Genomic DNA, 21,978 nt, shown 5'->3' with positions numbered 1-21,978 from the left:
TAGCTTTCTTTGACTAATGAAGTAAAACGGAGTCTGGGTTCTCAGATCAAGTACTACATTTTGCTGCCTGATGTGGCTTTTCAGTAGCATGGTGCTAGCAGTGCCTGACTGCTTGGTAAGCTCAATGTTCTACAGCCTTGACCTCTTGAGTTTTTCCAGCTGTTGGTGTTCATAAAGGAAGAGGGGTCAGTTCTGTCTTTTTTTTTTTTTTTAATGTATCTGACTTACTGTATATAATATGTATAATTCCATTTGGTGCTAATGCTTTGTTACATTTTTCTTGTACTATTAGTATACCCATACAATATGACATTTCTCTCTAGAAACAACTTTATATGAACCACCATCTTAAAGACAAAAGACAGCAGAGCTTAATGCTCATAGTATGTTTTGTTTTGTTGCCCTAAAAAGTCAATATAGCACACATCCCCTCCTCTTCCTTTCAATGATATTGCAATAGTATGATGTGAGAGCTAAAATAAGGTGATTAACATCTTCTCTTCACAAAGCTGTCTTTGAATTCTAAGTAAGCAATGTAGTTTTAAAAAGCTTCCAACTGGGGACAAGGCAGGATATTAATGAAAATTAAAATTTTGGGAGAATCCTTAGGCATCAGGCAGAAAAAGGTTTTAATCTATCTTTGTTTCATCTAGCACTGTTATTGTATCATTGCTAGAGGTGTGATGATTGTTGTTTGAATAGACGGTCTCAAGTAAGGTTGATCTTGGCCTCTAAAGAGAGGAGGCTGTTGATAACAGTGTACAGTGTAGATTTAACAGCTTTGAAATAAACTTTTCATGACAGTAGGGTAAAGGAAATATCTTGACAGCAGCTATATCTCACCCTTCCTTTCTTGCAGGATATCTTGAATAATCTTGACTCGTGTGATCTTGAAGATGATGATCTCATGCTTGATGTGGACCTGCCTGAGGACCCACCTCATGACAAAGGTTAGTAATTCAGCCAAGCAGATTTATTGTGAAACTGCAGTATGGGCTTAAGAGATTTTCGGAGTTGCACTGTTTTGACTTCTGCTTTAATAAGCCAATGCACTCTTCAAATTGTTTTTTCTTTGAGTAAAAAAAACTCCTTATTTTCTGAAATATTGGAAGTGTGATTTTCTGTTCCCCCAAATACAAATCTCGCATTTGAAGAATTCTAAAGTTAGAAATTTATTGCCTCTTGTAAAAAAAATGCAGCCTTGGTGCACACTGTTTCCTTAAATTATTTTAGTAGAATAAGTTTCAAACTTTTTAGTACTGCAGTCCCATGCTTCAACTATATTTGAAAACCTTGAAACAGCATTTTTCACCTTTGGTGAACGATGATGTAATTTGTTTTGATATAATGATTTGTTTTCTTCTACAAAATGACAATATCTCCTAATACATTTTATACAGTTCAGGGTAACAGAAGCCTTAAAGTTTAAGACGTGTTTTTTCAGGATGTCTTTTATGCACTCTTGTTGTCAGTGAGGATGCTGGGAAGCTTTTCACAGGGAGGATAGTAGTACATAGATGCCACTAAAATAACACAAATTCAAACTGAAACAAACCAGGTAAGGCAAATCACTACACACTTTGTCACATCACAGCCTGGAAAAGTTTGAGGTATTTGGTCATTCCTGAGCAACTCATAAGAATTTTCACTGTCATTGGAGTATGGATATTAGCTTTAGCTCCATGCTCATTGAAGGCTCACATAATCTTCATATGAACAGAAACATTGAATGTGGAGCACTGTAATGCCCTACCCTGTAGAAACAGGCACTGAAAGAAAAAAGGCTTTCCTTATTTTGTGTATTGTTCAGCTACCTGCTGAAGCCTGAGGAAATTCAGTTTTTTGAGAGTTCAGTTTGAGAAATTCAGTTTTTTCGAATTCTTTGGATGAAGACTGCTGCATGTATTTTAGATATGAAGCCAAATAAACAGTAAATAAATACATAGTCTTCCATCTACCACAGTGGTGGCATGTGATGTTTTAATAGTGTGCACATATGAAGTGCAGTACTTAATCTTTTCGATCTCACAATAAGTTTTCCAAAGTACTTTTGTGAAAAGTGCTTATTGACAATAGTGCTAGTATTCAGTGTTTCAGCCCAGATAGGTGTATTTTTGTTCCTTACTTTTTTGAATTAGCCAGAAAGGATAACAATCTAAACGTGGAGGATGTTCTTTCAATAAGGGTAATTCTAATTCTGTTGGGAAAAACTAAGAAACAATTTTAAAGGGTAGATCAATTTCTCATAACTTTCTTTATTTATAAAACATGCACTGCATCTGCATCAGTAATTCCATCTCAAATTATTAATTTAAAAACTGTTAAAAATACATGCATTTTAAAGGTGTTTGCCACAAAATCATAAGCAGTTAGTTTGCCATTTAAGCTAGACAAAAATGAAATAAGATTTTTAATTCATTGCTTACTTAATTGAATCAATATAATAAAGTTGAAGCTACTTCCACTTATACAGCTAAGTATCAATAATGTTTGTGTAGCTGGAATATGTTTTGTGACTATGACAATCTGCTGTGTAAGCTGCTGATTCAGGGAGAGAAACTTACTGTTTGAGATCAATATTAGTTAATTACTATTATTTTTGGTATTTTATTAAAGTTGGGTTTCCATATAAAATTAATGTGGCATAAACTGGGTATCTCTTCTATAATCACTTCTTATCTTGAAATCACTGAATTTTTAGCAAAGAGGATTAGAGAAGAAGAATTCTAAAGCCACCTCCAGGCTTTCCTTGAAGTAAACATGACTACCTGCAAAAGCAATTTTTTTTTTGTTGTTACTATCTCTGTCTTTACTCAGCGTCTCAATTTCATTTTCCAAAGCTGAAAATCATCATAATGAGATTACTTATAAATTTATTGAAGGCTTATTTTGAATAGACCCACTTGAATTTTCATATGTTATGAGCTGTAAAAGGATCCCTCTAAAGGAAAATAAATCTGTTAGGTGAACAAGTTTGTTTTCTTATCTAATTTTTTGGTTATTGAACTAGATGATAAAAACTGAATTGTAAATATTAGTATTTGTTAAAATATTTAACAGTGCTTTTTGCCAACACTTGTTTTTGTAATTATATGTGGCTTCACTGATGTCAGCCTCTTAAGACTTTCCAGGTCGACAGAAACTCTCCTTGTTTCACTTTGGAGTCTGGGATGCCGCTTGGACACTATTTATAGAAACAGTTCTAGCTCAACAAGTATGCAGTGAGTGAGGATGGCAGTTTTAAATCACAGGGTAAAACTGGGCTCACTTCCCAACAACACGCAGGCTGGGAACCAAGCAGGAAGGAAGGCCTGTTTATGAGCGTCTTATGCGCAACTAGGTCTGAGTAGGCAGCCGAATAAAACAATGTTCTCTTGTGTAGAGATATTCTCCTAGCAAAGGACTGAAAATGTGAGGAAAAAACTCCTGGGGTAAGTGAAGGAGAAAGCGGGATGGCAGAATAGCAGTTTATGACTTTTTTTTTTTTCCTGTGTCTGTACGGGAGAAAGCGGGATGGCAGAATAGCAGTTTATGGCTTTTTTTTTTCTGTCTGCACGGATAGCAGTTGTTTTGGCTTTGTTTCTAGTGGTTTACAAGCTGTTGCCAAATATAGCTTTTGTTCCCTGAAGAAGTTTGTGGAATCTGCTTTGCTTTGCAAAAGCTACTGTTTTAAAGAGATTGTTTTGTTTGCTTGTTTTAAATCATGCTTGTTGTCCAGGTAAATAAAGATTAAATGTGTGTCAAGTTTAAAAACAAACAAGATGAACAGGATGAGATATATATGTATAGTAAGTAATGAAACTGTTCGGTTTTGGAACGAAGTACTGGCATTTTCTAAAATGTCGTCTTTCTGTGTGTGTTTGAACTTTTTGAAAGGCCTGAAGATAATGTCAGTAAGAAAGGAAAAATGTTACTTTTAGATTTTTCTTCCCTGTAGTTCTACCTTCTCCAAATGATTTTCTACTTAAACCGGAAGTGCTGTTAAGGCTGAATTCGGTAGTTTCTGCTACAGGTTACTCTTATTCTTGTAACAAGTTTATGTGCTAGTAAAAATGTGACATCATAACAGAAGTCTGCTTCACAGTTCTAAAATGCATACTTTTCTTTTTTGGATCAATTGAAAAAAAAATAAAATCCCACTGATTCTTACTCGGCATCTGGTACCAGCACATAGTATTTTATTTACAAGGTCTTAGGAACAAATTTAGTAATTTTTTTTTTTTTTTTACTTTATGCTCTCTGTAGAGGAATGTGAAAATATGAGCCGTTTTGATAGACAAGACAGAAACGCTAGGCAACATCAGGAAGGATTCTGGAAAAGAGCACCACAGCAGCGATGGAATACACAGGATCACTATCATCTTGGCCATACTGATCACTATATCCATGGTAAAAATGATTTGAACAGGTAAAGGACTTCTCTCTCTTCTCCCAAACAATTAAAATACTCTGAGAAATTTCTTTCAGCACTGAAGGGTCTCAAGTGATACTGAGTAGATGAGATTTTCAGAATAGTTCTATGTCTATAATTAGCGTATCTGAGTGGGAGCACCACTGAGATTTAAAATAATTTCTTCTCAAACTTGTTTCTGTCACGGTTTTTAATCCAAATATTTGTTACTTGTGTTTATATAATATTGTAAATGCTTGATTAAATTACTGTATGTGTTCCAAGGAAAAACATTGCACTGCCTTAATACTTGCATTTTTTAAGTTTGGACAGCTTTTTACTTATTAATTTGTTTTTTAAATTAAGTATAATCCTGTAGTTCTTATAGACTGGGTTGAATGACAGAGTTTATAGAAATCCTGGTGAGAACTGATTTTAGGGTACTGCAGTGGTTAGCCTGTGAGAGATTTATGCAAGCAGGAAAGTCCAGCAGTTAAGTGAAATAGTATTGACATTTTCTGATTATTTTTTTTTTCCTGTATGCCATAGTATAGGAATATTGCCCATGTTACACAACACTTTGTTTTTACTTAATGCTTTTTAGCTCTAGTTTGTCATCACTGTGTGGGTTTTTTTTTGCTTGTTGGTTGTTTTTTTTAGGGGATCAAACTACCTAGAATCTCCTGTTGGTCACTTTGAAAGCTATGGAGCACCCAATTTTTACCAGACTCCTAGACAACTGGTGGGTTTACCGGAGAATACTGTGATGCTTGATGAAATGACCCTTCGGCACATGGTACAAGACTGCACAGCTGTAAAAACTCAGTTATTGAAACTGAAGAGGTTACTGCACCAGGTGAGCTGTTTAACTGGAAAAAAAGCAGTAAAGTATATCGGAGAGTGAGCCTAGATGGGCTAATGTTCTGTTTGGCCTTATTAGGTTATTGTCACTGCCTTTACACATTGAATTATAGTGTACAAGAAAGTGTGCACTTTTTATTGCTCTTTAAAATAGTGCTTTCTCTGCCTTTTTTTATCACTTTACTGACTGCAAAAAAATATTAAATATTTTTATTCTGCTTCTCTGAGGAAATAATGCTACAATAAAAAACAAAACCAAAAACCAATAGCTGTGAAGTTAATAAGACCCTAAAAAGCTGGAAGTAAAAAATATAAAAAATATTAAAATCGATCCCATTGATCAAACTTGCATTCAGCACATCAATGGTAATAGCTTTTTCTTAAGGCTTTGTTTTCCTTATTCTTATCATCTTTTTCTGTGTGTTTTGACAAGAAGCTTAGCAAATCCTACTGGGTCGTCTCTGTTGGAAGTGCTCAAATTTAACCTTTTTAGTATGTAATCACTGAATTGTCATAAAGCCTTTAAGGGGCTTTTTCATTTCATCTCAAAACTTGGCAAATTGTGGGAATTGGTAAACTGCTGGATGAGTCGGCAGAAGCATGGCATTTCAGATACAAAGCTTCCTTTGATACCTTAAAAAAAAAGTTCATGAGACTTTCTACTGAGGCATATACAGATAAGCATTGAAAAGTATCTGTGTGATGTTCTCTTTAATACTAGATTTACTGCTGTTCTTTTCTAACATGATAATGTAATGGAAATATGTTTGTGGCGTAAAAGTAAGACACCAAAACAAAACACAGCACAACAGAAAGCAAATCAGCCTTGGGGCTAATTCAAGGGTATGACTGTGCCTTTTAGAAATGTAAGCATTTGCTTCCCATGGTAACTGAGAATACTGGAGATGTTTTCCCACTGACATAATCAGAAATACAATTCTAAGAAAAATAATGTTGTGTCAGAGAGGGAAGGTGTGTTCTTAGAACCCAGTGCCTGAGTAGTGGGCTGCGTAACCTGCTACCCAACAGCCTCAGGCATGTGGTAAGTACGTGAGATAGCAGGGAACTTCTTATACAGACCTTTTAATGCCTTTAACACAAGGCCAGTTACACAACTACATAGATGATTTGCTTATTTTCATAGCCAAATAGTGTGTAGCGCTGCAGAATATTGTATTTTAAATCTCAATCTAGTTCATAATAGACTTTTATAAAGGTTACAGAACACAAACCTAGCCTCAAGTAGCTCAGATTAATTTTTTTAAAAAAACCTTAAACTCACAGAAGAAACAGTTATTCCTAGTATATATGTTTTTTCAAAGTTTGCTGTTCCTCTTGCCAAAGGCTTGATATTCTCTCCCTCCCAGTAGTAGTGAGTTTTGTAATAGCAAGTATTATTTTTCCCTTCAAACTTTGTCGAACATACTTCTCTATATTTTTCTGACATAACTGCCCCCTGTTTTGATTTGCTGTTTCTGAAACTCATCACTGGATTTGTCAATGTGTATTCTACTGTCCTGTGTATATTCCAGCCTTCTAATCAAACAATATGAATAATAATGTAAAAGTAAATTAACCTGCTACAGAGGGGAAACTTTAGACTTTTACTACATTTATTTGCTAAACAATTTTAGTAAAACTTGTATGAAACATTTTTTCATTCTTTTTAAGTGTTAAACTTCTCCTGAAAATATTGAGCTTTATACTAACAGAAATAAAAAAATAAATTTCACCCAGACTTGATCTCAGTCTGGGTCATATAACAGGCCTTTGCTTACAAAATGTAAAAAAGCAGGATACAATGTCAGCTCATTTCAAACACTAGCTTTAGTAAAGGAAAGAGAAGTTCTTGTATAATGTAGCTGAAGCAAATATATATTTAAATGTATAAATGTTCCCTTTTTCCAGTTATGGGTTTTAGTTATATTATTTCATTTGGATAGGTAGAAATAGAGCTGTAGTCAGGTCTTAGGCATGAGGTCTCACAGGAACAGTTATAGTCAGATAGTAAGATATAGTAATTAAATTCAATTTTATACAATTATCTAATCAACTGTAGTGTGGCTTACTGTAGAGCATAGCATGTAATGAATGTATACCTAGCAGATTCCTATGGAGGCTTAATGTGCTCTACTGGATTCATTGCTGTGACTGTAGCTCATGTAACCGTTATATATGTTATTTTGAATATTACTAGCAGCATAGCTGCAACAGCATAGGTTTGGTGTTGTATTCCCAGTTCTGCATGGGTGGAAAAAAAAAGTAGTTATTTGAGTAGTCTTGCCTTTTCTGAACTCTGTGTGACCAGTGTAACAATACCAGCAGTACACGTTGTCTGCTTCCTCTTCACATGCCATGGTCTTGATGGATCTTCAGGCAGTGGAATCAGGAATAGGAGTCTATCTCATGCAGAGGTTTTTTTTTTTTTTTAATTTTCACTGTAGCAAGTATAATATTCTCTGATTTCACAGTAATGTACTAGCTTATGGAGTGAAAAATGTGCATTATTCTTGTACTAAACACAGTTGTAATTATTTACAGGGAGATGTTGAACTACTGGTGAATGTTTTCAGTTAATGCTTAACTGGAGCACTAACTTACTATTGTAAGAAGAATATGCTTTGGAAGTCTAACTCTAGTAATAATTGACATCTAAATGCTAATGCCTCTTAAACATTGACTAAGGTATTCTATTTGCATGCATAATAGTAAATAAGTTTTCTTCTGATCTTGAAAATTTCTTCCTTCTTCCTCCTCCTTAATTTCTTGCTGCTGCTCTAAACTTGCTAGGCTGAAGCCACAAAGCTAATGTGTAGGAACATCCTTATTTAAACAAGAATTGTACTATTTCTGATGCCCTAGAGCCTTTGATCTAGGCAAGGATTGACTGTCCTCTGTATTAACTCCTTCTCAAGACTGGTGAGGAAATGAATCAAAACCACCCTGTCTTGTCTCAAGCACTTACTGGTATTCTAAGGAGGGCTGAAATACGACGTGGTTCACAGAACTGAGATCTGTGAAGCCCCTATCTATGGGGGAGGCAAGTTTTACTAAAAATGTTTCTTTTCAACTTAACTTTTGTGAAGTAAAAGATACTATGTTTCAAGCAGGAATCTTCATTGTAACTTATCAGATATGACTAGGTCATTGCTATGAAGAGGTATGAATGAAAAGAAGTCTAGAGTGCAAAATTGTTAAATGCACCAATACATTTTTGCTGAGGTTTTAGATTAGTAAGTTGCTTGTGTGCCTTTGAAGTACGTATTCATTGTGTTCTTTTCATTCTGCATCTGGTGAGATCTGTAAGAGATATTTATCTTTGTTGTAGGAAGCCTGAAGACTAGGAAGAAACAGGTTTAATTAATGAAACAAAGATTTCTTTGTCATGTTTTAAGTTATATATGTTGTATTTGTTACTTTTTTAGCCACAAAATACTTCACCTCAGTGACTTAACTGTGCTTGAAAGAAATATAACCAAAGAAATAAAAAAAAAAGCAAATAAAACTGGCAAATTTTAAGTTTAAACAGTTGATTAGCCGGTGGACTATCATTATAACAGGCTTTGACAGTGCGCAGTGGAAACTGTATGATGCTCATTTGTAGCAATATTTGAATGAAACTACACTCAAGATGTGAAGTAGTCAGCAGGTAAATAGCACCCTCTACTTGATGGACACTTAATGACTTTTCTGTTTCCATCTTTATAAAAGTGCTGTGAGACTATTCAAATCAGTAATTTGTAGCAAAGAAACTTTGAATTGGGAATCAAAGGCTAGACCTTGATAAAACTTGAATAACCTTTCATAAACTTTAGAAGTGTTTGTTTAGCATTTTTCAACTTCTTGAACCGTAGATGCTGGAATGTTGAAAGAATTCTCAAGATGAAATTATTAGTATGCCATTAGTAGTATGCTCTTTTAAAAGGCAACTTATGCTGTCAGGGAACTGCAAGATAATTGCTGAAAATGCATTTGCTTCTAATGGGTTAATTTTTGTGATAGAAGAATTTAATATGTTAGCATAATGAAACCAACTATTGTCTTTAAGCTTTGAGATTTGTATCTTGGCACAAATGAGAGTGGCCCAACTGCTCTAGAGACATTATTCTTTTTAAATAAATAATGTTTTCTACTGTTGTGGAAATGTTAGTCAGATAAAAACCAAGAACTAGCAACTTTTATATTGCCTATTGCAACGTGATGATAAGTTTATAAAGTTTATTGTAATTTTACCTAAGAGTAAAAATGTATGTTCCCTCCAAGTTTCCAGAAGTTGATGTCACTGTAGCATATAACTTCTGGGCTACCAGAAATAGCATGTGGATATAATGAGTGCCATCTGTTTTGCTAATTCTATTGTCTTTTTGCTAATTCTAATCTCTTTTTTTGTTGCTTATTCTTTGTTGTCCATTAATAGCCGTATTTTGCTGATTTTTCTCCTTCCTCCATCCCATTTTAGCAATATATTGAGCAAGAAAAAGCAAAACAAGAAAAGGTTGATACATTAATCCTAGCATATGTTTATAATGGGATGCTTAAGTTCCCACTGACTCTGTTAGAATGTAATATTTTTTTTTTTTTGGTTGCACAATGTGTTCATTATATGCACTAAGATAATTAAGACAGTAGTAAGGGAATTGATGCAAATTAACTTAGTTCTTCCTTTCCGAGTGAATATTAATCAGGTATGGCATAGGGCTGGAGTACTTAAATGTGTGATACTCTAACTGTCTTTGCAATTAGGTCATAATCTGCTGTTGTAGAATGTTTTATTGCTCCACTTATGTGCATTTTAGTGGAAGTAAAAGGTATACCAGAGATACCAGTGATAGAACTTTAAAAAACCATGCAGGATACTTTGCTTGAAATAGCTTGTCTTGTTTTCTGTTTTTCCTTCCCATGATTACTCCTTCATAATTATAACTGTGACCATCTGATGTGCCATGTCTTGTGAAAGCATGTATTTGTTTGTATAGTTGTTTAAATTAACAAATGTTGATGAAATCTGTTAATTGCTGCTCATTTCCTCTAGCATTTCAGAAATGTTTTGGATTAAATAACGCTCATTTCTTTATTATATTATTGTGCAAAATATTTCAAAACACTGTATTAGAACTTGTTCATAATAGTAGACTGTAAAGCACTGCTTCCTCAGCCTGCCACTTGCTGGCCATCTGCCCAGAAGGGACAGCAACTGCTTGTGAATTGAGTACAATTGTGTGTTGGACAGTGTAAGCTGAAATATTTGCTTTGTTAAGGAGTGAGCAGTCTTGAAATCTGACTGCTCTCACAGGTAATAGTCACTTTAAAAAAAGCCAAGTGTTTAATAAAAACCAAACCAACAACAAAACAAAAAAAAAACCAACACTAAATTGAAAAAAAAAAAAAGCACCAACAAAACAGCACCACAAAACTGCAAGGTATAAAATTACATCTAGGCGATGGAAATTACATTTAACTGGTATGGTAAAAGTAATTTGGAACTGTGGTAATTAGTATTTTTATCTTTAAGTTTGGTGACGGTTGTGCATATTTTGGCTGCAAGTAATCAGTGACTCTAGGAAGAAGCAAAAATGGAATTGTGAAAAGTTCATCAGCTTTTTTGCATCTGGATAATCTTCTTGATGTTTCACTGCAATTTAGTTAAAAATATATAACAAATATTTCTTATGGATTAAAAACCAAAAAAAGATACCTCATGGACATGAAGAACACAAATAGGTCTAGTGTGGGTTTTTTAATTCATCTTTAGCATTTGAGCTGTGGTTCAACTCTTGTGCTTTTGGGGAGTTGCTGGCTCAGCCATAGTGGTTTTAGACAGGTTTTGAGACATCCTGCCATTACATTCTGCAAATGCAATCTTAGGCACTGAGGTCATTGCTAAAGAAACTCATCCCTAAGAATCCTAAAAAATATGGGAGAACTGCTGTAAAGTAGATGATTTTTTTTTTTTTTGAGAAGGTAGTGGGTGGAAGAAATGAACAGAAAGGGGACTAAGAAGTATTTTTTCAACAAAGAAACAGGGGTTATGGATTTCTGTAGCCATAAAATAACTGTGGTGTAATTGTACTGTGGGTTTGTGTCACGCTGAGATTGGACACATCACGACACAAACCTGAGAACGTATCACAAGAACACAGGGTTGAGCAGCACAGGTTTAGAGTGTTGCATGTAATGGCTGTGTGAGGTTTTGTCATGAGAGGAAAATTCACAGTGAGAGAGGTCAGACATTGTAGCAGGTTTGGCAAGAATGTGATGTGACTCCATCCTTGAAAGCTGGGTTGCAAGGGAATTGTTTCAGCAGGTAGTTTGAGCTTTTGTTTTGGTTTTGTTCTCTTACAGAATGATGAAAATGTGTCACTCCAGGACGTGTCGCTCTCGGTTCCATCAAGTCCAGAACCACAAGAACCTGAGCCAACTTTTAAGGTGAATAACACTGATTTACTCTACAGAATAAGAAATACAAACCTGTTTGTGTTTAAAAACACAAACCAAAAACTTCTTTGTCACTGTGAAGTAGTGCTTCTTGCTGCTTTCATCTATTTAAATGCAAACCCAGCAAATGTTGATGTACTTCATTTTCAGTTCTGTTAAAATGGAAGAGTTTATTTGACCTTTTAAAATACATACTTACAAATGCTAGCATGATTTAAATAATTAAAATAACTTTGCCTTTAGGTATTTGTAGCAGTCATATGGGAATTAACAGCTGTAGAATAACTTTTCAGAAATTTTCTGCCTGCTTGATAAGTCTTAGAATTTGAAAAGACAAATTCTTTGAAGTGTAATCATACAATACTTATTCAATTACATGCTCTGTTTCGTTACATTTATTGTTCACTTCAGTTTATACTATCTTTCATCTAAAGTAAGTTTTCCCTGGGATAATGTAGGTATTGCAGATGTAATTGAAAACATGAACCTTACAAAGTCAAAGATGTTATTGTTTTAGAATGGGTATTAAAGGAAGAAGCAACCACAGTGGGTATTCCAAAAAGGATCATCCTTTATGATCACATACTTGTAATATTGTGCTTTCTACAATGGTAAGGTTTTATAGCATTGCTTGAAGTTCTTCTTGTAAAATCAGTATAGAAAGATCTCTATCCCTGCACTTAAGGGAGGGGAACCATACTTGCTGAAGATATAATGAAATTATAAATACTTCTTGAAAAGGAAGAACACTTACAATCTTATTTCTATTTGAAGATCATCTGTCCAAACCCTGGTTTCAGGGTTTAAGAGGTTTGCCAAAGCTGTAAAGCAATATGTATCATCCTTTAGCAACCCTGGTTTCTGCAGTGGTAACATTTATGCCTTCTTTTCTCTTTAATTGTTGTCTGATGTGTTAGTTGTGCTTGTACTTCTACAGGTACTTCTCTCAAAATCTCAGCATCTTAGTCTTAATTCCTAGAAGAAAAAGCATTGCTTTTTAACTTCATAACAAAAAAGTTCTAGGTTTAACTGATGTTTTGAATTGTCACTTCTTTAATTGGTACTGGCATATGGTTTGAAAAATTGCAAAACAAATCAGTCTGGGTGTTGTCCTAAAGCAATAACTAATAACATCTTCAGTGAAACTGAAATAGTAGATGTATGCTATTAAATGAAAGTACGCCCTTTAATTTATGGCCTAGCTGTAACAGCACAGTTATAAAATAAATTAAAATTACCTTGTGATTAAAAATTATGTTTAAAAAAGTCACTCTTGCATATTTACCAATTGTTTTGGTCTTCAGTTTTTAGTAGGATTTACTCAAATCAGTTGTGCTGTTTGTTTTCAGTAAATGTAGTTATGCTTATGTTTCTAAATGATTTTTTTCTTGTTTCTATCATTTTATCTTAATTAGTTTTAAATTGCAGTTCACTTACCCAACAACAAGAAATGCTGAAGCTTAAAGGTTAAAGAGGAGTGTAGGTAGTATTTGATGGGTAAGGATGTTTCTCTGCATTGAATCAGTTGCTTGTACAACAGATGAATTACTGCACCAAAAAGGGAGTTGATTTACTTACCCTGAAAATACAGTGGGTCAGCTCAGCTTGTCTCTTAGAAACTTCTAGTTGAGTTCCTTCACTCTTCAGGTTGTGTGCCTGCAGCTCATCTCGCCATGTGAATAAGAGGAAAGTGTGTGCTACTGCCAGTCCTCCATGAACATCTGATGTAATCTGTCCTGTAGAAGTCTTGATTTAGATTATGTAGCCCTTTATAGAATGGTGGGAAATAAGAGGTTTTCTATTGCAGATGGACGATCTGCTGAATGAGATCAGGCAGCTTAAAGATCAACTCAAGAAAAAGGATGAAACAATCAACCAATTAGAGCATCAACTTGTAAGTATAACGCTAAATGTTTAACAAAATCTGAAGCGTGAACTGCAGAATGTAACTTCAATCTTATGAAGGCTTTAAGAGGGCTAGACATCTTAGGGTATTTTTCCTACAGTTTCATTATAGCAAAGGTAGATTTGGGTTCTTTTTAGACCCATCTGACTCATGGGCCTGTAAAGGTTCACTTAGCAGACCGAGTCTACATGTTCTAGTGTGTTTGCAGCTCTGCACCTGGGATCTTTAATTCTATAGGCCAATCATGATTAGTATGTCTAGCACTTAGCAAGGATGTTTATATTATTGTTAAATATTTCATTTCCAAAAGAAACACTTTGAACCTAATTCTAGAAGCAGTTCAGAAATAACAATGAGCAAAGATAAGGTACTTTAAGCATAAAGTATTTTGAAAATTAACAACTATTGGGCCTGTCATTCTGCTTGAATCTTTTTTGTTGTTCTCCTCCTCCTTTCTCCTGCTGTCCACTAGTTTAATAAAGAATTCCACCATAGAATTTAAAGCTGAGCAAGGTAGCATTCAAAGTTGATTCTTTTAAAAAAACAAAACACAAATAAAAATGGCCCCAAACCTAAAACAAAGCATGTGGAATACTAAGATTAAATTGGCCAAATGAATAAAAATTATGGTGGCACTGATCATAAATCAGGTTTGGGTAGACACATAAGTCTTCAGACAAAAGTTACGTATGTCTTTTTGCCTTTGCTCTTATTCTAAGTTAACTTCAGATTTTACCATGCATATCTCTGCATTTGGTTCTGGTAAACTCACCTCTTGTGACAATTCTTGTAAAATAACCCCCCGTCTTCAAGCCACAGCAAGGTCTTAAAGGTAGGATAATTGACATGCTAAGAGGTGAACACCATATTTATTTATCATGGCTGGAAACAGTCTTATGTGAATATAATCTCTAATGGAATGTTCACAATGTTCTTTTGTACATATGTGCACTGAAACTGATGTGTGGACTTCATCTTCTCCCTGTCTAGCATGTGCTCCTTCCCCCTAAGACAAAAATGAGAGGTTCAGATTTGGCTTTTTGCTCTGATTCTTAAACAGAATTTCAGATCACAGCATACCAAAGCAAATTGTCTTGTCGTATTTTGCAATAAGTGATGGTTTTTCACTCTTACCGTCAGCCTTCAAAGATTTCTTCAAGGAAATCTATCTTTCCTTGCTAGGTCATGTACCTAATTACTGTAGTAACTGAAAACTTAGTTGCAGCGCTGAAACTCTACTGTAAAAATGGGTAAAATGTATATTTGTTATCATTGAAAGGCGACTAAATATACTTTGAGAAAAGAAGCAGTTCTGCAGCACTGTAAAAGCTAGTTTCTACAATTTAATTGTATTGTGCTTTAGTGTCAGGTAACACATGATATTTGAACACTGAACCTTGACTGTGCTTTTTGAGAAGCTTAGCTATTTTTTAACATTCTCCTTCCTTTTTTTCTCTTTTTTTTTTTTGGTGATTAAGACCACTAGATGTAACTGCCAGAAAGACACTCAGAAACCTACAGGGACAAAGTGCACATATGCTGATAAATTTACACAAACCTCCTGGAGGCGGAGTTCTGTGAGTAAAACGTGCCAGTCCTTGGTTATAATTTTCTACATCTCGTTCCCCAGTTCTATTACTTTTGCTGTCAGACAAGCTGGCCTTGTTTAAGAGTTTCTGTGCTGTATGCGAGTGGTATCCTTCCTCTGTGCATTCCTTACATTCTTTTCCAACCCTCTTATTTAAACATTTTTAAGAAGCATTTCTTTTAAAATAAGTACTTAAACTTTAGAAATCTCCTCTTAAAATAATCACCCTTTGCACTATTTAAACTACAGCCAGTCCAAGCTGTATCTAATCACACATAACATTTTCCTACATCCTGATTTTAAAGTAATAGATATGTGTGTTTGGGTTTTTTTCCTGGTTAAAGTTTCATTGTTGATAATCTCACATCTGTTGAGAAAAGCAACAGTATATTCTAAATTTCAGTCCATAAGCATAGAAACAAAAGTTAATCTTTTCTAATAAAATTGAAAAAATAATCAAATTTTATCATTTATCTGAAGAACTTGGCTCATTCAAAAAATTGTGTGAAAATCACTTTGACAAAGGACATCTTCATCCTCATATGATGTTGCATGGATCACATTTGCTTCCATTATATAAATCTTTCATTCTTCATGGAACACTAATAGAATATGTAAGATAGGGGAGGGACAACACATTTGATATTATATAATAATAAGGAATTACCTTTGAATGATGAGACTCTTGTCATTCACCAGCAAATACTCTTTGGATCTTGAAACTACTGCTCTTGCGAAAGAATCCAAATAGATTTCTTTAAAAGGTTTAAAATGGGTTAGATTTTTTTTCTTTGTTTACCGTGCCTTGATGTAAAGATAAATCACCCTTGCTTTTGGTATAAAAATACTCTTAAATATATAGTGCTAGGATAGAAATAACCACCACACTGCATGTTCACCAGCTGCTAGGAAACAGCTTTATCCTGTTGAGACCATGATTTCCAGCCATCTTCTGTCTGATAAGAATCCAATATAAAAAAAGATCATAACCTTAGGTAGCTTTTAGTTTGCTCCGACACACCTCTGTTCCAGAAAGTATGTGTGATGTCTTCGATGTTTATCCCATTTGTCGTCTTTTTCCTGTTACTCTGGAGCTTTTGAGCTCTTGTATTGCTTCTTTTTCATAAGTTTTAATTTCCTATCTGTGATGTTCGTTTGATGTTTTTCTGCATTCATTAGTGGCTGTTGTTGCTTCCGTGTTCCTTTTATGTTTCCCTATCATTTTCCACATAAATTCGGAAACAAATTAGTAACTACTGAAAGTCAGTTGCTAACTACAGAAGCTTTAGCTTGAGCAACCTGTGTTATTAATTGGTACGACAAAGATATTGGAGAAGATGGGGTATGTGAGTTGGTGTCTCGGGTAAAAGTAGTCATTTAATTCAATAGTCTCTTTTGGTTAGGTTGAAATATATTTCTTCTAGGTTACTTAGTAGTTCTGTTAAAAAAGACACTTTCTTTTGTCATGAGGAAATTCGGGTTAAAATAACATAATTTAAAAAAAGAAAAAGGATCTCTACTGTATTCATGGTTGAGTGTATGTATTTGTGTGGATATTTGTATACATGTACATATGGATGATACACATACGTATGTCTGTAGGCCTATGCTCTTGAGAAGTGCATTATAAACATCTCATTCTTATCTTTACATGTAAAGTTTCTCCTGAAAAATTATATAGGAATTAGCAATATTCATGAAATACTGACAAATTCTCAAACTGCTTTTTCAGAACTTCTATTTGTAAAGGATGGCTGAAAAGTTTTGTGCAGAAGGGTTTTTGAATGTCTTCTCCTTTGCGTATTTGTAAGTTACATGGAGGCTTTCTGTAAGCAAATAGCAATTCATATGAGCTGCTTCCTGTGGGATTTCTTAAAGGGGGACAATAATCTTGCTGTTGTAGCTGAGTTCCAGTTCTAATAATCAGACCTCAACTTTATGATTTAATAGTTCTTATGCTAATGTGCATTTATATGCTTCCTTGCATGGCTTAATAGAAGTATAAATGTAAAAGAAGGCTTTGGCCTGAAATCATTGTTGATCTGGAACCCGACCACGTGAAATATTACTTGCAATAGAAAGGGGAGACCATTGGCTCTATTTTCTTGAGGCAGGAGTGTGATAACAACCCCAAAACCTTGAAGAAGATATTGAACATAAAATTACCTGAAGAAATTAATGTTGATGGACAAAGCTTACATAGAAGAAAAATGCAAGCATCCATTGTCAGAATTGTCTTGCAGGCTTTGCAGCATTGTTTCTGTAATACTAAATTACAGAATTACTAAATACTAAATTTCTTTAAGATTTTGAGGGTGAAAGGGTTAGATGTCAAGTTTATGTTGACAAATGATTTGGTTTTTTGAACTGGAAAGGTGGTTTGCAGATGCTGAGAAGTAAAAGGCAAGCAAGTGAACTACAAAGCCTGAATATGGATGAAGATGTCTGTAAAGTATTCTGGTCCCTGTGGTCCAGTTCCTCAGCATAACTCAACTTCTCTTAGTTCATGGGTGCTCTTCCATGCCCTGCAACAGTAGATAGTGTGCAGTAAAAGCTGATTTTTTTTCCCCTTGGTATCAGAATAGTAGGCAGTGATGAGAGTAAGTTCTGCTTCTGAATTGTGTGTGCAAATTCATTCTCGTCGCTGGTAAAATGACAAGAAGAAAATCAGCTTGCCTGGGAACACATCCTTGCATGTTCTTGTTCTTTGCTACATCTGTTCTCTACTTCTACACTGAGAGATATTCTTTGCCTTGCATTTGGATATTGTTCCAGTTTGTCATCCCAAAGCCTTTCACATCAATTGTTTTGATGAACCTTCATAATACTTTGCTGTCTTTGTTTACTGTTGTCTTTGAGTAATCTCCGTCTGCCTTGGCCTTGAAGTTTCTATACGACTTGACCCTGCAACTATGAATGTATACTTCCAGATTTTGAAGCCGTGTCGCTCTATTAGTGTTTATCTTCAGATTCAGCCCAGGTTTCTCTTGTTGTCCAGTACTCTGCTGTTCACTTGCTCATCCATTATAATGTATGTTCCTGGTGAGAAAGTACCATGGCTGGACTGTTACAGTGACAGTGCATAACGTATAGGTACATGCACAGAAGAAAAGTCCTTTAAATCTTTCACAGGCAATCCTTGTTGGTTTAGTGTAATCAAGCACATAAGACTCTTTTGGTTTGGGTTTTATTGATGTGAATACTTTCAAAAAGACTAGTGCATGTCAGAACTGCTCATTCATAATCTCTTTCTGGCTGCTAGGCTAGCAAGAGGAGACTGCTGCTAAAACCTTATGTTTGCATTGACACTTGAAGTACGTCATTCTAGGTTTGCTCGTGATGTGGAGCTCTGAGTTTGTATGAGACAACTGCAATGCTAGGTGGGACGCAGCAACAATCATCTCTTCTTGGAAGTGCTCAAAGGCTCCAGCTGTGTGGATAAAAATGGATCTTTCTTATATCTGTGTTTCTACAGCAGAAAAGACTTCTTAAAGCAGTAGCTGTTTTGGACATTAATGTGTACTTGGGACAACAGCTGGAATATTTGGCTGTTGGCCTAAAACTACTATGCAGTAATAGCTTAGAAATATTTCTTGTCCCTTCTTGGCAAAAGCAATTATTTATGTGATTGTTTATTCTAAGGTTGAGGTCTGTCTCTTCATAGCAATGGAAAATTCTGGCCTTAATATCCTCATAGTAGCCTTCTTAAAAAAAAAAAAAAAGAGGAAAACATAGAAACAAACAAACAAACCCACCCAACTAGCTTTCCTAGTGCAGTTAGGGTCAGAAATTCATAAAGTGTGTAGAAGCAATTGTAGAAATTCATCAGGATCTCTGAAGAACATTCATTATTTTGTTCTGGTTTGTAGGCTGCTTTATTTCAGCTGCTCTTAATTTTTCACTCCCGACTCTCCTGTTTTGCCTGTAGTCTCCTTTGCCTAAAATTCTCAATCACTTCTCTTTTGGGATGCTTTTGCTATTTCACAATTCCAGTATCTGGGAAATGAGAGAGCAATGGATATAAGTTTAGTGGCTAGATGTACATAACAGCCTGGGGGAGGAACTGTTCTGACTGTTGTCTAACATCAAAGTGCATCAGATGGGGCGTCAGAACCCAGAAGAATCCCATCAAATGTTTGGGTTTTTTTAATAGAAGCTGAGGTAAGTCTTATCTTTGAATTCTGGCATTGTTTGCTTATGACTTTTATAGACTATAGATCAAGCATAAAATAAATTGTGAGTCAGGGTTATCTTCTTCCCTGTATTTAGTGGGAAACTGTCACATTTTCTGTGTACTAGGTACCATAATTTGAGGAGATGTGCTTATTAGTGTGTATTTCTTTTTTCCTGCTTGGATTTTTTGGGAACCTCAGTGTACATTTGACTAATAGAAGAGGATGGATGTGAGTTGCTGTTTAAAGGAGAAAGCTTTGTAAATTTGCTGGACTTCTGTAGAATACTATTAAAGGAAACGTCATCTTTGCATAAGCCAGGCTTATTTGAAGATACTTATCACTTAATGTGCTATATGTATGGGATTGATACAACCTTTATCATTTGTAAAATCAGTGTAATTGATAACACCTATCTTAAATTCCTAGTGCTGTATTTCCTGCTCATTACTTGGTTCAATTGATGTTAATTTTAGTTACCTTATTTGATGTACAATTAAACAACGATTGTTATGATTTCTTTATAAATAAGAAATGCAACACTTACTTGACACTCGCCTGTCTGCAGCAGTGTAAACTCTCAAGGCTGCTGCCAGAGGAGTAGCTAGCTCTTCTCAGACTATAGAATGTTCTCCAGCATTTGGGAGAAGGGGCTGAACTGTGCCTGCAGAGCAGTTCAGAATAGCAGGCAAAACACTGAAGGAATTACTTGCACTTTCTTCGTTTACCCTGTCAGAGTAACAATTAAATACCATGAAGAATTATTGAGAAGACCATACCTAGTGCTGTGCTTTGAAGTGCTAATATGGGTGCTTAAAAATTTTCTGGAATATATCAAGATGTCTAAATATATCTTTCCTTTTACAATAGTATTGTATCCATTATGTAGCTCAGATGGCTTGTACTTGTCTTAATCTCTCCTTTTAGAGAGAGGAAGGGAGAGGATATAAAGTTTTTAGCTCCCTTCTCAATTTACTGCATTAAAAATTTCAAAGAAGTCTGGGAAAAGCCCATTGCCAACTCAAACAAGTATCTACAAGATGAGACGTATGCCTGATGATACTGTGCTTTTTATTGTCTGGAGATTCAGATATGTTTAGAAAATTGAAAGAATTTTTTGTTGTTGTTCCACACAATTTAGGATGAAGCCTGTATGAAGTGTTCTTTTGTACAGCGCTGTGAAAACCCAAAGCTTTTGTTCATGTCTCATCAATCATTGATTGATTAATCTTGTTCCCAGGAATATTTCTGTATTTAATACCTACTCAGCTGATGCAACACACTATATTAGTTTGTCAGATTGCTTGACTGAAGCTAGTACTACTTTCACGCAACAATCTACTAATTGCATTGATGTTAATGGCTACTGATGGAAGACTGTAAGAACATGTTTGATAATCAATATCTCCATCTGGAGATAATCAGATTAAAGAACTTATTTCGGTTTTTTTTCCTTGGATAATTCTTTTATCTCAACTTCTGAGGAAGAATAAAGAAGTCTTGACAGTTCTTCTTTATTTCCTGTTCTAGTTTTAAAATGTCCTTGCTAGAAAATTGGAGGACTTGACTAAATGCATGTTTTAAGTTACATGTTAGCAGTACTGAAACTTGGAATAGGGGTGGATAAAGTCTAACTAGATTAGAATGACAGGCAGGTCAGGGAAGAGTTTAAAATTCTGCTAGGATAAATAAAAGCAAAATATTTCTTAACAGAAATAGTGTGATGCTTAACATTCTTCTAGAAGAAGTATGGAAACAAAATACTACTTTTATTGTTTGCCCAGGCCTGGCATTATGATCTGAGCAGAGAAACTAGAGAGAAGGGGCAAACTGTCTTCCTGTTTTCTTTGATAGAGATGTTTGTTCAGATATCTTATGCCTGCTGTCCGAAAGAGTAGCTACAACTGGTTGCTCTTGGTATTTGCTGGTTACTGGTAGCCAGGAGGCAATGATAGTCATTACTGGTAGCATTAATACTCCAGAACTCATAAAAGCAGAAGTTTTCAGCTGCTAAATAATGAAGGGGTTGTAAATAGTTAAAAACTTGTCTTACTGAAATAGGAAATCAAGAATATGTGATTTAAGAGGGCAGTTCCAGCCTGGATGGATTTCTTTTAAAGGTAAGGGTATGGAGAAAATGATAGAGGGCCTAAAATTACTTACTTGTTTTGAGAATGCAGCAACCACAATGTGTGACTTCTGTGGTGATGTGAAACGTCTGACAGGCAAACCCTGCATGGCTTTGATGTGCACAGTTCTCTGGTCCTGGAATGAAAGGCTTAACCTCCAAGAACAAAGTGCAAGGAAAACAGTTATACACCTCTCCTCTTTCACATTTAATAACACTATCAAAAATATGAGTGAAGTGGACTCTAAAGCACCAGGATATGCTAGAAAATCTGTTTCTATGCATTAGGCATTTTTTGTTGTAAACTAAAGCTGGCTGCTTTCCAGTAGATTAGTATTAAGAAACTTACTACTCGGTGAGACATTTTAAAAACATTTTTGAAAGCTGTAAAACTGCAATTTTTAGCTTGTATTTTTAACGTGAAAAACTCAGCTCCTACACTTTTCCATAAAAAAAAAGTCTTTAACAGAAATGTTTGCATATATATTGAATAAAAAT

General features: G+C 35.0%; 1 protein-coding gene across 5 annotated transcripts in view; it reads left to right on the top strand.

The window, feature by feature from the left end:
• The window catches only part of CCSER2 (coiled-coil serine rich protein 2), a 69,642-nt gene that overhangs the window by 34,007 nt on the left and 13,657 nt on the right, over window positions 1–21,978 (top strand). For all 5 annotated transcript variants that reach the window (XM_014940496.1, XM_014940497.1, XM_014940499.1 and 2 more), the window contains exons 4-9: window positions 860–950; window positions 4,246–4,408; window positions 5,051–5,246; window positions 11,594–11,677; window positions 13,494–13,580; window positions 15,071–15,169. In XM_014940496.1, coding sequence (XP_014795982.1) covers window positions 860–950; window positions 4,246–4,408; window positions 5,051–5,246; window positions 11,594–11,677; window positions 13,494–13,580; window positions 15,071–15,169 — 720 coding nt within the window. The remainder of the gene's footprint in view (window positions 1–859; window positions 951–4,245; window positions 4,409–5,050; window positions 5,247–11,593; window positions 11,678–13,493; window positions 13,581–15,070; window positions 15,170–21,978) is intronic.

This window comes from Calidris pugnax, unplaced genomic scaffold, assembly GCF_001431845.1.
Source record: "Calidris pugnax isolate Ruff unplaced genomic scaffold, ASM143184v1 scaffold39, whole genome shotgun sequence".
Classification (NCBI taxonomy): domain Eukaryota; kingdom Metazoa; phylum Chordata; class Aves; order Charadriiformes; family Scolopacidae; genus Calidris; species Calidris pugnax.
Note: the sequence above shows the minus strand (reverse complement) of the source record. Positions and strands in the feature narration are given on the sequence as shown.